General features: G+C 45.2%; 1 protein-coding gene across 1 annotated transcript; it reads right to left on the reverse strand.

Moving 5' to 3' along the window:
• Positions 1-3,040: 3,040 nt before the first annotated feature.
• On the reverse strand, positions 3,041-19,028 carry ZNF2 (zinc finger protein 2). The gene is made up of 5 exons (XM_036318516.1): positions 17,958-19,028; positions 13,187-13,257; positions 11,882-12,008; positions 9,614-9,727; positions 3,041-8,610 (listed from the first exon to the last, which is right to left on the reverse strand). Exons 2-5 carry the CDS (start codon positions 13,238-13,240, stop codon positions 7,511-7,513), a joined length of 1,395 nt encoding a protein of 464 aa, XP_036174409.1. The 5' UTR covers positions 13,241-13,257; positions 17,958-19,028; the 3' UTR covers positions 3,041-7,510.
• Between the last annotated feature and the right edge of the window lie 920 nt (positions 19,029-19,948).

Raw genomic sequence — 19,948 nt, forward strand, 5'->3', positions numbered from 1 at the left:
TTAGAGTTGCAGGTCAGAGGCCTGCAGCGGCAGGCGGGGAACGTTGGAGTCCTCCGTCACTGAAGCAAGCAAGCCTCATGTTAGTTTCAAGCTCCCTGGCTGCCGGCTACCATCTTGGCTGGCAGTTAATTTGCATATTGCCCTGATTAGCCAATGGGAAGGGTAGCGGTTGTACGCTAATTACCATGTTTCTCTTTTATTAGATAGGACTAGAGGCTCGGTGCACAAAAATTTGTGCACTGGGGGGGGGGTCCCCTCAGCTGGGCCTATGCCCTCTTGCAGTCTGGGACCCCTCGGAGGATGTCCATCTGCTGGCTTGGGCCCGCTCCCTGGGGGAATGGGCCCAAGCTGGCAGTCAGACATACCTCTGGCAGCCCAGCAGCCCTTGGGGATGTCCACTTACCAGCGGGGAGCAGACCTAACCTGCAGTCGGACATCCTGATTGCTGCTGAGGAGGCGAGAGAGGCTCCTGCCATTACCGCTGTGCTAGCAGCCATCAGCCTGGCTTGTGGCTGAGCAGACCTCCGCCTGTGGGAGTGCACTGACCACCAGTCGCGGACAGCTCCTGCATTGAGCATCTGCCCCTGGTGGTCAGTGTGTGTCATAATGACCAGTCATTCCCAGTCGTTCTGCTATTAGGGTCAATTTCCATATTACCCTTTTATTATATGGGACTAGAGGCCCGGTGCACGAAATTCATGCACTGGGGGGTGGGGTTCCCTCAGCCCAGCCTGCCCCTCTCACAGTCCGGGAGCCCTCAGTAGATGTCCTACTGATGGCCACTGTCTGGCAGCAGAGGCTTGGAGCAGGCGTCCCGTGTGTGTGTGTGTGTGTGTGTGTGTGTGTGTGTGTGTGTGTGTGTGTATGTGTCTGTCTGTCTGCTAGGGCCTGCCCCCAGCCGCACCACATAGGCTCAAAGCAGTTGCCGTGTGTGTGTGTGTGTGTGTGTGTGTGTGTGTGTCCCCACTGGGGGTCTTCCCCCAGCCACATTGGAGGCTCAGAGCAGGCACTGTGTGTGTGTGTGTGTGTGTGTGTGTGTGTGTGTGTGTGTGTGTCTGCTGGGGGCCTGCCCCTGGCCACACCATGGAGGCTTGGAGCAGGAGCCCCTCTGTGTTGATCTCTCAGGCTCCTGGCCTCCACTGCATGTTGTACTCTCCCTTGAACTGGCCAGGATGGGGGTGCTGCTTGCAAGCCGGGCTTTCCTGCTCCCGGATCGCCATGGCGACCGGGGAGCAGGCCCAGCTGGGGGCTGCCCACAGGCTGGGTTTTCCCGCTCCCAGGTCTCCATGGCAACCGAGGAGCAGGCCCAGCTTGGGGCTGCCCGCAAGCCAGGCTTGCTTTCCTGCTCCCGGATCACCATTGCGACCAGGGAGCAGGGAAAGTTTGGGGCTGCCCGCAGGCCAGCCTTGCTTTCCTGCTCCCGGATCCTTATGGCGACCGGGGAGAAGGCGCAGCGGGGGGCTGCCCGCAGGCCAGGCTTGCTTTCCTGCTCCCAGATTACCAATGGCAACTGGGGAGCAGGCAAAGTTTGGGGCTGCCCTCAGGCCGGGCTTGCTTTCCTGCTCCCCGATCAGGCACAGCTGGGGGCTGCCTACAGGCTGCACTTTTCTACTTACCGATGGCCGGATCACCACAGCGACCCAGGGCCCAGTGGCACTTTCCTGTTCTCCAATAGTCATAGGGTCCTGGCTGGGGGCAGGGCTTAGCAGTGAGGGACTTAGGCAGCACGAGGGTCCCGGCTGGAGGCTCAGGTGGCACACAGGGGTCCCGGCTGGGGGCGGGGCTTATGCCCCGCTGCCCAGGGCTGCACATGGGGCCCGGATGGCAGCTCACGCTGTCCCACCCTGCCTGTAGTATAGGATAGAGGCCTGGTGCACAGGTGGGGGCTGGCTGGTTTGCCCTGAAGGGTGTCCCGGATCAGGGTGGGGGTCCCGCTTGGGTGCCTGACCAGCCTGGATGACGGGCTGAAGGCTGTTTGCAGCTGGTCACACCCCCTTCAGGGTGGGGGTCCCCACTGGGGTGCCTGGCCAGTCTGGGTGAGGGCCTGAGAGCCATTTTCAGGCTGGAGGGCAACTTAGGCTCCCAGCCTCTCCTTTTTTTTTCCATTTTTTAATTCTGGGATTTATTTACCTTCTATAGCTGTCACTGGAGCTGAGAGCCGGCTCCAGCTCTGAGGGCTGAAAGCAGGTTTCTGGGTCTGTTTGGCTTCTATAATTGAAACTCTGTTGCCATCACAGCAGCTCTAAGCTCTGAGGCCGAAGTTGGCTGAAAGCAGGTCTCTGGAGCTTGTTTAGCTTCTATAATTGCTACATAGTTGCTTAGAGTGCAGCTCAGAGGCTGGCAGCAGCTGGCCAGGAACATTGGCTTCCTCCGTCACTGGAGCAAGCAAGCCTCCTGTTCGCTTCAGCTGCGTGGCTGCCGGCCGCCATCTTGGTTGGCAGTTAATTTATCCTGCTGATTAGCCAATGGGAAGGGTGTCGGGGTTATGATCAATTTGCTTGTTTCTCTTTTATTAGATAGGATAGAGGCCTGGTGCACAGGTGGCAGCTGGCTGGTTTTCCCTGAAGGGTGTCCTGGATCAGAGTGGGGGTCCTGCTGGGATGCCTGGCCAGCCTGGGTGAGGGGCTGATGGCTGTTTGCAGGCTGGTCAAGCCCCCCCAGTGGGGACCCTCACCCCATGGAGGTTTGGCCAGCCTGTGTGAGAAGCTGATGGCTGTTTTCAGGCTGGCCACACCCCCTTTAGGGTGGGGGGTCCCCACTGGGGTGCCTGGCCAGTCTGGTTGAGGGGCTGAGGGCTGTTTTCAGGCTGGCCAAGCCCCTCCAGCAACAGAAGCTCCCAGCCTCTCCTTTTTTTCTTTTCTTTTCTTTTTATTCTGGGATTTATTTACCTTCTATAATTGAAACTTTGTTGCTTTGAGTGGAGCTCAGAGCTGGCCAGGGCGGGTGGGAGGGAAGCCTCCTGCTCGCTCCAGCTCCGTGGTTGCTGGCTGCCATCTTGGTTAGGTTAATTTGCATATAGTCACTCTGATTGGCTGGTGGGCGTGACTTAATGCATAGCGAAGGTGTGGTCAATTTGCATGTTTGTCTTTTATTAGTGTAGATATAGATATCATTGGCTTGGTATTTAATATATCCATATACCATTGGACTGATATTTGATATAGCAGCAATTCATTGTCCTAATACTTCCCTGCAAGAGAGACTGAGAAATATTGTTGGGCACTCTGCTCCTCAGAACAGACTCAGAGTTCCTATTATTAAAGAAGAGAAGAATAACAACTACAGGTTAGGCAACTAACAGCCTCTGGCATAGTAAGCATTACTCAATGCCCATTATCAGCACTTTGGCTATTGCAAATTACTTTATCATGAGGTTCTATAAAATGGCTCAATACATTGAACAGCTAATCCTAGGATAATTAGTCATTTGCCTCTTCTGCAGGCTTTGCACAGGTTTAATACACATGAATGATGGAAAGAAATCTACATCCTTACACAGTACCTCTGGCATGTTCAACAAGCTTGGGCACTATACCAGGGGCCAGATATTTGATTATCATGGGGACTGATTTTTGTGGCCTCTGCAACTTGGTTTCACCATCAGTCCATTTGTTCTAAAGTCTCAGATCCATGCTTATTAACAAGATGAAAAAAGAGAATGCCATGTTAATTCTCTATCCATCTGCTGGAGTGCTGACATGGCACCAAAAAATTAAAGTAATTGTGCTTCTTAAAAAACACACCTAGACATGATAGACATGAGGATCCTGTCCTTATCTTGGTGCTCATGCTCTCTCTCTCTCTCTCTCAACTGCTTCATTACTAAGCAGGAATTCTCATTTGGAATCTTCATTCTCATTAGGAGTCTGCATTTGGTTTCACAGATGCTGATGTTGAGGACATCGTGTCTAATAGGACTTGGTGGCCTGGATTTCAGTTATATTCTCACCCATGCTGCTTTTGTACTGACTACTCAGATGAGCTTTGTCTGGAGTTGACTTTGACTTGGTGGTACTTGAGATCAGACAGCCCCATCTTCTGGTTCATTATTGCTGACTTCTTAAGCCTGGGGCCCATCCTCCTAGCTGCACAGGCTGAAGCTGACTGTTGAAACTGGACTTTGAACATTTTGGTATGAATATTTTTTCTTCACTAGCTATGAGTGATTATGTGATGAGAAAGGAAGGCAGCGTATCCACGGTATCAGTGGAATATCAGGGCCAGATCAAGGAATCTTACTAGTAGTCATCAAAAAGATTAAAGCAAAGATAAAAACAACCACCACCCTAGAAACAAGAACAGTTGGGTGACAGGTTGGTTCACTAAAGGTCAGGTTAGAGGGAGAAGAGTCAAAGGTCAGGGAACGTAGGGGTCTTTTGGAGCTGAAGTGAAGAACAATAACATATAACCCAAATCAGAGCTCCATGAAGCTCCATGTAGAGTGGACTAAAAGCTATTAGCACAACAGTGTAAAGTATTTGCAGTCCTAAATCAATATTAGCTTGATGTTTATTTTCCTAGTTCTAGAAAGTGCATTTGGTTTGGGACTAGATAGGTATTTGTTAATTCAGTGCTCAGATTTTCTCTATCATATTCTCTTTATTTCAAAGTTCCTAGCATTGCAGAACCTTTCCTTTGAAGAGTTGATTTGTGGAGTACTTCTGTTAATATGTGTGGTAAGTATTCACTTCTTTTATAATTTAGATAGGGCTTATTTAAGCACCAGAGAGATTCTTTCATTTCCTTGAAACTAATTTCAAAGTCTTAAGCTAAAACACTACAAACAGTACCAAGTATTCCACCTTTTGTCTTAAGAATGCTGACATACTTCTAATTTGGCCAATTTCTGATTCCAAGATTGGATCCTACTAATGGCCATTAGGTGTAATGAAAACCTCAAAATTTAAGGCCTCCACTACTACATGCCCTATTGTGAGATACCAATTAAAAGGTAAAATGGCCCTTCAGAACTTTAAGCAGGAATTGGAACAGTATTTCACATTTTTTAAAAAAAATCCCTTGGCTGGTGAGGCTCAGTTATTTGGGTGTCATCCCATGCACCTGACCGCTTGATTCCTGGTCAGGGCATGTGTCCCGTTGCAGGTGATGTTTTTCTCTCTCTCTACCTTCCACTCTCTCTAAATATCAATTTATAAAAAAAAAGATGTAAGAGGCAGGATTATAGAACAACAACAAATCCTCTGAATACCAAATTTAAAAAGGTAACAAAGAACTATTATATTGATACCCCCACTAGTTTTATTTACCTCTGTACTCAAAAATCTGTTAAAATTCTGAATTCTAGTCTCATCTTGCTGACATTGCCAGAATATCTTAGAGAAATATTTGATCCTCAATTTATATTTAACAAAGCTGTAAATGAAAGATTTAGAACTCTGAGACAGTCACCAGCCAAAAGGTTATCAATAATCCCTTTTATTTTCTATGTAACATTAAATATTATCAGTTATTATCTACTTCAATAGATTCTAGAGCAGCTGTGGGCAAACTACGGCCTGCGGGCCGGATCTGGCCCTTTTGAAATGAATAAAACTAAAAAAGAAAAAGCCCGTACCCTTTTATGTAATGATGTTTACTTTGAATTTATATTAGTTCACACAAACACTCCATCCATGCTTTTGTTCCGGCCCTCCGGTCCAGTTTAAGAACCCATTGTGGCCCTCGAGTCAAAAAGTTTGCCCACCCCTGTTCTAGAGTGTTTTTCTTCATGTGGCTTCAGAAGTCCACACATGGAAATCCTTCATCTGCTCTAAGAAAGATGGGCCAAGATCAACAGGGACATTAGCAAGTTGGGGTTCACCTTAAGCAAATGCCTAAAGTTATTTTATTTGGTAAAATAAAAATATTGGGCTGGGCCTAGGGAACGAAGATTTTGGAGAGTCAAGACTTAAAAGTTCAGCAATGTGGGATCACATCAAGCTAAACCTTTATATTCAGGGACACTTCAATTGAGGAGCAATTTTGCATCCTGCATAAGACAAAGATGGTAGAAGGGTCATTTGGAAAGAATGGCCTAACAGTAATATGCAAAATGTAACCAACAGCTATTGATATTAACCAAATATTGAGGTGCTTGTTTACTTTTCTAGCCTCTTGGTGGTGGGTTCTGTTTTATGAGATGTGGACAGAAGTGATGGCCATTAAAAATATTCTACAAAATCCTCCAGCTTTCTCTTGACTTTGGAGTAGACAGACTCACATCATGTTTTATGTGAGAAATGAATCTTTGTTTATTGGGGGGGTGGGGGGGGTTTACTTGTGATGACATCATAGCATAACTCTCTTCAATGGTGAGATTGGAAGAATTGGAACCAGAAAGTGACTACTGCAGTAATGGGACCTTTTGATGATAAAGGTGTAGGCTAGACTGAAAGAATTCAAAGAAAGGATGTGAATCTATTAGGTGTTTTAAATGGAACTGGGTAAGAAGAAAAGTCATTCATTCAGATAAATATTTATTGGGCACCTATTATTTGCAAGGCACTGTGAGAGCTACAAAGTGCTTATAATTTAGCTAAGTAGATAATACATGTATATAAATTATAAAACCAACTTTATACCATAATGGTGAAAGGAATGGATTTTGAAGGTAGACCTGTTCAAGAACTGGCCTCACCTTTTACTAGCTGTTACCTTGGGCAATTTATTTAACCCCTCCAAACTCCAGTTTGCTCACCTGTAAAATTCAGGTAGTAAGAGTACCTACTTAATAGGGTTTGTTTTTTTAATGAATATGTTTTTATTGATTTCAGAGAGAATAAGGGAGCAGGAGAGATGGAAACATCAAGGATGAGAATCATTGATTGGCTGCCTCCTGCACGCTCCCTACTGGGGATCGAGCCCACAACCCAGGCATGTACCTTGACCAGGAATCTAACCATGGCCTCCTGGTTCATAGGTCGAGGTCACCCACTGAGTCACACCGGATAGGATTATTTGAGAGGACCAAATAATCTCCTTGCAAAACTTGTAGTTGAGTGCTTACCCCATAATAAGTGCTCAATAAGTGCTAGCTATTCGTAGTAGCAGTATTAAAGATATCTAAAAGTTGGGACACACAAAAAGATCAGTGTGCAAAAAAGCTTCAAGAGAGAGGGACTAACAGCTATAAAATAACTATTTGAGTAAATCAGTCCTGCTCTGATATAATTTTGTCTTTCCCTTCCTGTTATAGCCTCCAGTTATTTAAAGTGCTGGGATACCAGGGGACTCAGATAAGAGGTGTGTCTGAGGATCACCTCCTAACATTTATCCTATTGTCTGAGAAACTTCTGCAAAATGTTGACTCTTTACAATTGCACCCTAATTTCCAGCATCCCACATCTGTTCTATAACACGGTATATAGTTTTTATTCAAACACTGTGGTAGCAGAGGCAGGAAAAGAGAGCAGTAGCCAGAATAGGTAGAATGATTAATTGATCAGTTTAAGATGAGGAAGACCTATTTTAAGTTTTCATGGAGGTCCTTTGACTAAAAATTTCACTCAATTCAGTCTATTCCCTGTTTGGCATAGCGCCGTTGATGTTGAATAACTGATGATTTAGAACTAAACACTTTCCCACATACGCTGCATTCAAAGGGTTTCTCTCCTGTATGAACCCTCTGATGTCGTGTAAGCCGGCTTCTCTGGCTAAAGGCTTTCCCGCATTCACTGCATTCATAGGGCTTGTCTCCAGTGTGAATCTTCTGATGCTGTGTAAGGGATGAGCGGTCAAAAAACGCTTTCCCACACTCACTGCACTGGAAGTGAGGCTCTCCAGCATGAGCTTTTTGATGTCTGTTCAGTGATGAGATACCATAAAAGGCTTTCCCACACTCAGTACATTCATACGGCTTCCGGCCGGTATGGATGAGCTGGTGTCTAGTAAGAATGCTTTTCTGGCTGAAGGCTTTCCCACACTGACTACATTCATAAGGAGTTTCTCCAGTATGAATTCTCTGGTGTCGAGTGAGGGATGAACGGTCAAAGAAGGCTTTCCCACACTCGCTGCATTTAAATGGTTTCTCTCCGGTGTGAATTCGCTGATGTACAGTTAGGGATGAACGGTCAAAAAAGGCTTTTCCACATGTGCTACATTCGTAGGGGCTCTCCCCAGTGTGAGACATCAAGTGTCTGCTGAGACTGCACCTACGACTGAAAGCTTTCCCACACTCACGGCATTTAAAGGGCTTCTCTCCAGTGTGAACTCGCTGATGTACAGTTAGAGCTGAACGGTTGTAAAAAGCTTTCCCACACTCATGACAGTCATAGGGCTTCTCTCCCGTGTGAGTCTTCTGATGGCGGATAAGGGATGAGTGGTCAAAAAAGGTCTTCCCACAATCACTGCATTCCTGGTCTCTGTCTTTAGTGAGAATTTTCTTGGGACGGGTTAACCCTTGCTGCAAGCTTTCCTCCTGGGAAAAGGATTTCTTACAAGTCTCCACTATAGGACTTTCCTTCTCTGTTTCCAATCCACCTTCTAGTGCATGAACTTCCAATTTAGTACACAGAGGACTTTTTCTTCCAAGCTTTTCCATTGACATTCCTTCTGACTTTTCTTCTGAATCAATTTGAATCTCACCTTGAATCTCAGGCTTTGTCTCCCAGTCTGTAATGGACAGAAAACAGAGATGCAGTTTTTTTCCTGGGATAGAAAATATTACAGCAGAAAGAAGAGGTACTATGATAAATCTGAAAAGTAATATGGTCACTGCATTGCTTGCTCCGCAAATAGCTACACAGTTTAGGTAAAGACTGAGACTTGGGACTACAGAAGAAGGCAGGGAATAGAACTGATGTTGGACATCTCAGAAAAGAATTTCCATGGAGCAGGCCCAGGGTAATTATGAGAGTATGCAAAGTGGAAAGGATGGTGAGAAATAGGAATATCAAATCGTGAATAGGCAACATGACAGATCGGAGGGTAGCATTGGTGAAAAAAGAGAAATAATACCAGCCCCAACCAGGTGGCTCAGTTGGTTGGAGTGTTATCCTGTGCACCCAAAAGGTGGCAGGCTCAATTCTGGTCAGCACACATACCTAGGTTGCAGGTTCCATCCCTGGTCAGGGCACATATGGGAGACAACTGATCAATGTTTCTCTCTCACATCAGTATTTCTCTCTCTCTCTCTCTCTCTCTCTCTCTCTCTCTCTCTCTCTCTCTCTCAAATCAGTAAACATATCCTTAGGCGAGGATTCTTTTTTTTTAAAAAGATGAATAATAGCTTTAGATGTCAAAAAATTGAAACCTGGTGGGTGATAGAGAATAGCACTAGCCTGGCCAGTGTGGCTCAATGGTTGAGCACCAACGTATGAATCAGGGATCATGGTTTGATTCCCAGTCAGGGCACATGCCTGGGTTGTGGACTCAATCCTTAGTAGGGGGCGTGCAGGAGGCAGCCCAACAGTGATTCTCTCTTATCACTGATGTTTCTATCTTTCTCCCTTCCTCTCTGAAAATCAATAAAAAAATATATTTTTAAAAAGAGAGAATAGCACGAAAGCAGAAGATCTGAATTGGAGAAAAAGATGATAGCCAATGCTCCCTCTCACAAACCCCCAAATAACCACAAAACAAAACAAACTGCCCTACCCTGCTCATATACAGTTACCTAGAGAAATGTTCTCTGGCCATCTTCCTTCATCAGGTCCATGAAGATCAATTATCCAAGGTTTATCCTCTCTGTTAAACTGGAAAATCACATCAGGTTGAGGAACTGGAAGTCCTGCTCATGGAGAAACAAGCCAGATATGTGACAAATATACACAACCACTCCAAAACTTCATCACGGCCTCTAGGACTTTCAGGGAGAAAACACAGAAGGCAGACCATGTGTGCCAAGAATGCAGAATACAAAGTAATTCAGAAAATGCAGGGACATCTAGATAGAGGTCAACACTAAGGTTCTAAAAAGGATCAAGTTGCACTTGGTCAAGAAGTTGATAAAATCCCCTTGAATGAATGTGTTTATTCTTTCTCCAGAGGTACATGGGCTTTAGCACTGGTAGGATGGGTGGAAACAGTCCTTGGCTCAGGGAAGCTAAAAATGAAGACAGATCATCTTGAGTAAAAACGTGTAATGAAAGTGAATCTTTATTTGTTTATCCTTTAGTGATATGCTTTTATTTAAATAAGTCGGTCATGTTCATTGTAGGAAAATTAGAGGTATGTACTTTGTATTCTTGTTTTAAAATTTCTATTCATTTCAGTAGAGATATACTCTGTTAAAAACTGCATAATGAAATAATGTTGATTTGTAAACTTGGTATTTTCACATAACAATAAATTTAAAAATTATTTTATTTCAATTAAGCACAGATCTACCTCACCATTTTAATGGCTACCCGATACTATATTGTATGGAATAATATAATTATTTAATCTCCTGCTGACAGATATTTCAGACTGTTTTTAATGTTTTTCTATTAAAAAACACACACAATATGATCAACATGTATGTATAGCATGGGCTGCTAATCCTATTATTTACTTGGGACAAATTTCTAGAAGTGAAACTATCCATTTTTTGTTTGTTTGTTTACTCCTCACTTACAGATATTTTTCCATTGATTTCTAGAGAGAGTGGAAGGGAGGGGAGGAGGGGAAGAGAGAGATGGACAGGAGGGAGGAGAGGGAGAGAGAAATCACCGTGAGAAAGACACAGCAATTGGTTGCCTCTGAAACTTGCCCCCACAGGAGCCGGAGAACCTGCAACTGAGGTAACTGCTTTTTTTTTTTTTCTGTCCTGAACAAGGCACCTGCCCTTGATGGGGAATCGAACCCATAATAGTTCGGTCTGTGGGCCGATGCTCCAGGCAGGGCTGAACTTACCCATTTTTGGTTATATAGATTCCACTCCTAGAAATAGTCTTGAGGTCTAAACTTCCTTTGCATTGGACCCCCAACTTGGGAAAGAGAAGCACTTTCTTACTGGACCCTAGGATCATGTATCCAGTTGTATGCTGATTCTCTGCTGACAAAGAAGCCACATCCATCACCTCCCTGTGGCTTCTGATCTGATGAATTCTATATTCTCGAGAATTTCATCCCACCAAAGCCTCTGATAAAGGCTTAGCAGTCTCTCTTAATACTTTATGAGCACTATTCTGTTTTCTATATTTAGCCTGTTTAAGCTAATCCAGGGGGTGTTACACTTGCTTTTTTGAGCTGCCTTGCATGAATCCTGCAATTTGACTCCTCTTATTAACACCTGCTGTTGATTGTAAGCCTGCTTCTGAATCTGTGCATCTATCAGCCTCTTATTCTGGAAGCTCCTGAGATGTTCTCATCACCTGCAGGAGCCCAACTTTACTTCTCAAGAATACCTGACATCAGCAGCAATTCTTCACTTTCCCTTTGTCATGAAAGTCTCTAATTGCAGAGTCCCATCTGTGGGCATCTAAAATGCACTTAAGATAAATATTCAAAACCAAAAACATTTCTAGTGACCTACTCTGAGGCACAACCTTGTATTCCCACCCCACGCCACCCCCACCCTCTTTTAAAGTGAAACATGCCTCTCCTCTGCTTCTCTAAGGAGAACTTTTCCTTCAATAAGATGGCTCCTCGCCCCACCCTTACTCTGGATGGAGCTGAGTAAGTGACCTGACTGATGAGCTGGGGGAAGAGCTTGGCATAAATAACTCGGCCTCTTGTTTGCCCCTTCTGGAGAGCCAGCTCCCTGCTTATGGTTCAAGGAGCAAGCCTGTCCAATGCTGGGGTTCAGATTAGGAAGCCCACTGTCAAGGTACACTTAAGCCACATCCTCCTACTCTTCTATCTTGTCTCTCAGTGGTTCAGAACTCAGGTGGGAGAAGAGGGATCAATTTATTAGCCCCTCAATCCATTTTAGCACAGACTTCTGGGAAGCGCTCCTTACCCAGTGAGATGATGCTCTGATAGTTCTCCAGCATCACCTCCTTGTAGAGGTCCCTCTGAATAGGGATCAGATGCCTCCACTCTTCATCTGTGAAAATCACGGCCACATCCATGAATGTCACTGACTCCTGGAAACACAATCACATTCTCCCTTACTCATAACCCTTCATTTTGCACGGACCAGATAAAACTGTCATAAAGACAGCTCTGGAGGTGGTGAAGGTGGGGAAGGAAGTGGTTCTGACAAAACAGGGCGTTGGCGCCCTTGGGGAAAGTGGCATCATTCCCCTTGGTCGTAATCCCACGCCACCATAGTCACAGCTGAGCTCTGAGTATGGAGGCTGTTTTTGAGACTTACAGAAAACTTGCGAGAAAGAAACAAAGAATTCCCATGGACCCTTCACCCAGCTTACCCAAATGTTAGTATCTTCCATATTCGCATTATCTTCCTGTCTCTCTGGAGAATATATTCCTATATTCTTCCTGAACTTCTTAAGAGTAACTTGCAAACATGATGTCCCTTTACTCATTAATATCTTAGTATATATATATATTTTGTAAAAACAAGGGTACTCTCTTGTATAATCACAGTATAATTATAAAAATCAACAAAATAGCATTGACTTTTTACTATTATCTAGTCTACAACTTTATTCAAATTCCACCCATGGTCTTTTTTTTTTAACATATCCTTAAAACATTGATATTGATTAGATCATCTTTAGGATCCCTCTCATTTTATTCTAATGTCCTGTGATTCTGTTAGACTGCATCCTTACCCCACATCCTAAAACCCCAGATGAGTCTTCAGTGTGTCCGCAAAAGTTTTGAGCCAGAGCATGTAATTCAAGACCCTACGCCTTTGCATGAGAAGGGGGCAAGCACTTGACTGTGCCCACCACATGCTCCTCAGGACTCATGACCTCACTGAGGTGCTCTCATTCCCCAGCACTCTCTGGACTGTTTGGGGCCTGCTTTTAGTCCATACAAAGAGAAGTCAGGACTAAACTGGCCCATTGTTCCCCAAACCTTCCAATCAGAATCATATAATCATTTTTTAGGCAAAATCACTTAGAGCAAAGGCCACAGGGGCTGTGTGTCTGATGACAGGCTAATGGGAGCACAGCATGAGCTCAAGGCAAGAAAAGGTCACTGAGGGACACCACGAATCAAATGGGAGGAAAGCACTCCTTATGGAGCCCTTCATCCACCTGGTGGGTCTGATAAAAAAAGCTCCAGGACAGAGAAAGAGAAGGGGTTACATTCTGGAGATAAAGCATTTCAAAAACAGAGAAGTCTACATCACCTGGCACCTGGCAGTTGGAGCCACAGCAGCTGTTCCCTCCTGGGTGCTCTCCATTAGGAAAGGGCAGAGTCCTAAGGAAGTAAAGGTGTGGGATGAGAAAGACAGTGTGAGAAAGACCATCTTGTTTGTAGTTTTCTGATCCAGGAAGCAAGAAATCTCCATATACCAGTAAGTTATATATTCATCCTCAACTTAATACCCTACACAAAGGGAAGGAAAGTAAAGCAAGGCCAGGGGCACGCCCCTCCTGCCACAGAACCAGAGCAAAAGGCATGGATATTGCTATTTAGGACACAATATGGTGCTTGTTTTACCATAATCCTAGAGGCAGAGTTTTGTTCCTGTGTGTGAAAAACAGATGAAGGCTCACACTGTACTTATAAAGTCACGTTCAATATTGCCTGGAGTGGTGCCTGGCTGGTGTGGCTCAGTGGTTGTGTGTCCACCTATGAACCAGGTCATGGTTTGATTCCCGGTCGGGCACATGCCAGGGTTTTGGGTGCGATCCCCAGTAGGGGGTAAGCACAAGGCAGCCGATCAATGATTCTCTCATCATTGATGTTTCTATCTCTCTCTCCCTCTCCCTTCCTCTCTGAAATCAATAAAAATATTAAATATATACATATATATATTACCCTGAATGGTTACTGGATAAAGTGCATAAGAAATTTTACAAATGAGCACGTGGATAACATATGTCAAGTAAATACCCTAAGCCTCTTCAAGGGAAAAATACCCTATTTATGACCCTGAGCTCAAGGATGTGGGCAGCCACGTTGAGCAGGTACAGGCTGACTAGAAGACTGAAATGTGATCTGACTAGAAGAGATGACATCCTTCCTCATGAATGTGAACTACGAAATGTCAGGACAAGTGGGTGCTGAACTGAACGGATGTGATGGACAGAAGGAGCTATGAGGATTAGGGGAGCCAAAGTTATCAGGAAGCAGAAGCCATGAGTGCGTTGGAGGCAGGACTAGACAGAGTCAGGGGGAAGAGCAGCTCAGTCACGTTAGTGATAAAGCACTGAAGCAAAGACCCAAGAATTCCTAGCCCGGAAGTACCACCCCTGGGCTCCAATTTGCATAGAGTCCAGCCTTATTTATTCTTGGATGTCCATAAGACCCCGACCTCTTAGGCTTTGTGTGAACCCTTACCACTACTCTCTTTAGCTAGTATGTCTCAGTTTCTTATTAAAACAGTGAAATCAAACATTGCTGGGACTTGAGAGTGGGATGGGGAGAGAGTGTGGTCCTGCGAAGGAGGAAGAGGTATGGCTTGCTGACTGCTCTCCTGCAAGTATGTTAACTGATCCTTATTTTTCATTCATCCAGACAACATGTATCAGCCCTAACTATTGATACCAAGCCCCCAAACCATATGACACTTTCCTTGTCCTTTAAAAGCTTATAGCCTAGCACACAGGACAAACAAATAACCAAAATAACATTTCACTGCAGAAAGGCTAAGTGCTTTAAAGAGATATGCACAGCAAACTATGAGGGCACATCAGAGGCTTGCCTAACCCAGATGGAGGGAGGGAGGAACAGGGCAGGTTTCTGGGCAGAAATGGGATCTAAGATAAGCCGTGATTTGTGGGAGAAGATTCTAGGCAGGAAAAACACCTAGTTTTCAAAAACAAGGGGGCAGGTCTTTACATGGAAAGGACTGACAGCTGTAACTACTTTAGAATGGCAGGTGTCTCGCTGCAAGCAGAGCTGTGGGAAAGGAAGAGGATGGAGAAGCAGCCAGCAGCCAGCTGGATCCAGGAGAGCTTTGTATGGTCCCTTTTCTACACATGGCATGGGGGTCACTGAAGGATTTAAGCATGGAGCGTCATCATTAGATTTTAGAAAGATCATTGCAAATTGTATCAAGGGCCTGGAAATATACATAGTCTTTGATCCGGCAATTCTTCCCCAGTTTATCCTAAGGAAATAAGAATAAATGCTAAGTTTTGTCTTAACCATCATTTGGTGCTATGTGTGGAAACTTTCTAAGCATTTAATCCTTACAATAATACAGAAAAAAATTTGAAATATCCTAAATTTCTAAATAGGAAATTTGATTAATTTATGATCCAGCTCATCTATACGGTGGAACACCATTAAACATCATATTAATAACTAGCATATTTTTTAGCATTTGCTACTGACCAGGTACTGTGCTATCTTTTAATGAAAATAAGTCATTATAGGACAGAGGTTAAAAACTGCTAGACAGACCTGGGTTCAAATTTTACCTCAGCCTTTTACAAAGCCTAAATTTCCTAAACCGCAACACAGTACCTACCTTATTGATTTATGGGGATGAAATGAAACTATCATCATAAGTAGTATTCTGTACAGTGCCATTCCTGGATATCAGTGTTTCTGGAGAAAACGCTCTTCAAATTCTTATTCTATACCTTCAAATGAGCCCTTGTCTAAAAGCTTTTACTGTTCCTGCCCTAGCTCCATAGCTACTCCAACCTTCAATTTTAGTGGAACACTGTCTTTTACTACACTGAGCTTCACAAGAGCGAGTGCCAAGGGAGGCAGAACCATGAGGGAGAAAGCAACCACAGACCTGGAATTATTGATTACTTATGCTTACTTCATGGAATAGTTGTAAATAGTGAGACAATTAATGTAAAGCATTTATCTTACAGCTTGTTCAATTAATGAAAGCTCCTTTCCTTTCTACTGCCCAATACAAACCCATTCATCCTACCATTCAATGAATATTATGCACTACCCGTGGTCAGCAAACTGCGGCTCGCGAGCCACATGCAGCTCTTTGGCCCCTTGAGTGTGGCTCTTCCTAAGCCTTAGGATTACCCTAATTAAGTTAATAACAATGTACCTACCTATATAGTTTTAAGTTTAAAAAATTTGGCTCTCAAAAGAAATTTCAATCGTTGTACTGTTGATATTTGGCTCTGTTGACTAATGAGTTTGCCGACCACTGCACTACGCAGAAGGGGAGTGAGGTCAACAAAACAGAAATGTCTGTCTCTAGGACTTTACCTTAGTATCTCACAACTGTGTCCTATGTTATTTTCCACTATTGTTCTTGCACAGAATCAGCTCCCTGCATTGCCCAGTTTCTCTTTCTCCAACATCTCCCATCTCTCCAGTACCTTCTTCCCATATGTTCATACAGATACAGTCCTCCTCTATCTGAAACGATCTTCACTGAATCCCATGGCTTCCCTCTAGCAAAATAGTTCTCATTTAGGTTTTCCTTTCATGACCAAACTTCTTGGATGAGTAACATATACCTATCTACTACACATCACCACCACCTGTTCTTCTTCTTTCCTTTTATTTATTTTTTTTTTTTGGGGGGGGGTGGTAATCCTTACCAGAGGACTTTTTCCCCCCATAGATTTTTCTTAGAGTGGGAGAGAAGGGGAAAGAGAAGTAGAGGGAGAAAAGGGAGAGACACATCTATTGATTGCCTCCCGCAGTGCCCGATTGGGGTCGGGGATTGAACCTGCAATCCAGGTATGTGCCCTTGACTGGGAATTGAATCTGAGGCCCTTCCGTGCACGGGATGACACTATAACTACTTAGCCACATCAGCCAGGGCACCTATTCCTCTTAAATCCTTATTCTGCTCCTGCCACCCTTCACACAACTGAAACTGCATGCTTGAAAATTAACAATGCCTTTCTGAGCTCTAATTCCAATCATCCTTCTCTCCTTGTCTATTTCTCTGCAGCTTTTGATTGTTTTGACAAGTTTCTTCTTCTCTAAGTTGCTGTAGCTGCTCTGATACTGCACTAGCCTGACTTTCTTCCTCCCACTAACACTGCATCTTTCTGTAACTCTTTTTCCCAATCTTGCCCTGGGAACATGGATGCTGGCTGTCTTTATACAATGTTCTTGCTAACCCTCAGTTTAGTCACTAACCTGTCAATCTGAGGTGGGTTCTGGGAAAGAAGGACCGAAGTGGGCGGCACCCTACACGAGTGTCAGCTCCACCCACCTTTAGTAAGCACCCATAATGGGAAGAAGGGGCGAGAGGAGTTGAGTATTTTAATGTGATGACTTTGTGGTCCAGTACCTGTAACTTTTTGCAATGTGGTCTCTGGCTCTGCTTGAGTGACTAAGTAGCTCTGCAGTTTGGACTCTGACTCTGTCTACCTGACAAACTGCACTCCCTGTATTGTCTGTTTAATCGCTACCTGTTTGACAAGTTTGTTTCATGAGCTCCAAGGGAAACCGAGCAATGGTCCTAGTCTTGTGACAGCCCTGCTGCCCATGTCTCATGACCACAAGCGTTGGCCATATCTCCTACCTCTACCTGCTGACCATGGATTAACAGAAACTAGAAAGACCGGTTGCTCTCATCAACCAGAAAAGGTATAGTGTACACTTATGGCTTTGCTCCCCGCGGCAACCAATCCCGTAACGGTCAGCTTCTTGCGGTTTTTCTGCCTTTAAGAACTCTGCCCCACCTCCCCTGCGGTTCATCCCGGAGGCCGGCTCCCTGGTCTGCAAACCACTGCTGAGTAAAACTGTCTTCGGTCTCTCAAAAAGGCCTCCTGAAGTTTTCGTTGACAGAAGGCTCCCACCTTCCAACCTGAAAGTTGGCAGGTGACAGACGTACAGTGTATAGTGTATCCGGGTGTATCTGAGAGAACACGAACACACACGCACACAAACACACGCAGGCTCCGCCGTGTCCCCCAATTCTGCACCCACACCACCGCCCCCAGGGTCTCAGTGTGCTCTCCTCACGCCGGGCGCTCACTCCGCATCAGACGCGTCTCTACAGCCCTCACCTCCGGGACTCGGCGCTCAGGACCCAGGAAAACCGCGCTTCATCAGGTCGGGAAGGCAGAGTCTGCGCAAAGGGCCTGCGCGCACAATCAGAGCGCGGCCTTCGTTCGGACTGCATTTCCCAGAAGTCTCCGCGGCCGGCGCGCTTCAGCATGACGTATGAAACATGCGTCGGCCTGCGCCTCTGAAAGGATCGGCGACCCTGAGGCGTGACTGCGGTAGCCGCAGTGAGAGGCAGCGGGTGTGGGTGCCGAGGCTGTCGTCACCCTGGCAGTGTTGACCACGCGTGGTGGCGCATTCCTCCAGTCGGGAATGTGTCTTTCCTCTGGTTTTCACCGCCCGGGACATCTGGGACACGAGCCTTCTGGCGCTCGGAAGGGGCTTGTTTCTGCTTCAGCTTGTCCGCGGTCAGGAATTTGATTCTGAGATGTGAGCCAGAGAGACACAGAATTTGGTTCCGAGGACGGGGCTGGGCCTGAGGCAGGGTATGTGCACATTCTTGCGCGGAAGAAGAGAAGAGCCGAGGACATAAGTGTATTTGACCGGGGATCTGCCCGACTGGCCAATAGCTGCGGGCACACCAGCCTGCCTTCCTCGGTGCCGCTGGAAAGGGCCCTGGGGGAGGCATCGCAGGGATTCTCAACCTTTGCTGCACGGGAATTGGTAGGGAGCGTACATTCTGATAGAGCACCTGAATTAATCTGAAAAGGAATCCTATTATTTTAAATCTTAGGACACATATACATATGTGAATAGGGGTTTAGGTTTTTCTTAAGTTTCCTTTTCAAGGCCTGTGTGAAACGATTTGAGGAGGTATCTCAGCTGTGAATCCAGCAAGCAGCACCGATAAGCAGGGTCAGGCGGGCCAACCAGGAGTCAAAACATCATCTCATCAACATCATCTCATCGCCTGATGACTAAAGACAATAGTTGACGTCTGCGGACCTCCGGGGCTGCCTCACCCTAGCCCAGTGATGGCGAACCTTTTGAGCTCGGCGTGTCAGCATTTTGAAAAACCCTAACTTAACTCTGGTGCTGTGTCACATAGAGAAATTTTTTGATATTTGCAACCATAGTAAAACAAAGATTTATATTTTTGATATTTATTTTATATATTTAAATGCCATTTTACAAAGAAAAATAAACCAAAAAAATGAGTTCGCGCTTCAGAGGTTCGCCATCACTGCCCTAGCCCCGTCCCCTTTATAATCCTGCACCTGCCGGAAGACAGGATTTGGTGCTTGTAAGCACCCTCTCTTCTTGGTTGGCTAGCCTTCTCAATAAACGCCTAATATGATTCAGCCGTGCCTTTGTTGGACACAGCGACAGGCAGCCCAAGCCCAACCGGGGGTTTCCTGGTAACAGAATCACCTGAAGAGCTGTAGAGATTGAGGCCCAATCTGAGGAGTGAGCATTTGAAAAGATCTCCAGGTGATTTTAATGAGCAGCTAAAACTAAGAACCACTGAGCTAGAGCTTCAGGGAAAACTGATGATCACACTAAGCATATGATAAAATCCTATTTCAGGAACAAGTCTCCCCTTTTAAACAAACAGACTAACAAGCTACTATAGGTAAGGTATTGTCACAACCCCTTGTGACCACTGTTTTGTTCTGTACCTTTAGTTTTGCTTTTTCCAGAGTGTCATATAAACAGGATTATACATTGTGACCTTTAGACTAAAGGCTAGGAAGTATGGAGACACGTCTGAGGTATGGTAAGCAAGCTCCTTTGTTTGAAATAGGGATTCTTGTCAGGAGCAGCAGGAGGTGAGGGCAGACTGAAGAGGGCATTAAACGCCAAACTGAGGGGTGAAAATTTATCCTGTAGGCAGTATGAAGACTTTCAGCGGCAACAGTAGGTGCACAAGAATGGTTAACACAGCAAATATACAATAGAGGAAGGGACCAATTTTAGGCTGAAGACTAGCAACAAAGTTGTTGCAGGCATCCAGGTATATAAAGTGACTTGGGTGGGCGAAACAGAAGGGCAT

This window comes from Myotis myotis, unplaced genomic scaffold (genome assembly GCF_014108235.1).
Source record: "Myotis myotis isolate mMyoMyo1 unplaced genomic scaffold, mMyoMyo1.p scaffold_m19_p_71, whole genome shotgun sequence".
Taxonomy (NCBI): Eukaryota; Metazoa; Chordata; class Mammalia; order Chiroptera; family Vespertilionidae; genus Myotis; species Myotis myotis.

What these genes read in the sequence shown, in the direction of transcription:
- ZNF2 (XM_036318516.1), bottom strand. Translation starts at nt 13,240, where the DNA reads ATGGAGAGCACCCAGGAGGGAACAGCTGCTGTGGCTCCAACTGCCAGG. An exon ending in CTCCAACTGCCAGGTGCCAG is followed by an intron (nt 12,009 to 13,186) that starts GTGATGTAGACT and finishes TTGTGTTTCCAG; the next exon opens with GAGTCAGTGACATTCATGGA. An exon ending in GCCAGAGAACATTTCTCTAG is followed by an intron (nt 8,611 to 9,613) that starts GTAACTGTATAT and finishes TGTCCATTACAG; the next exon opens with ACTGGGAGACAAAGCCTGAG.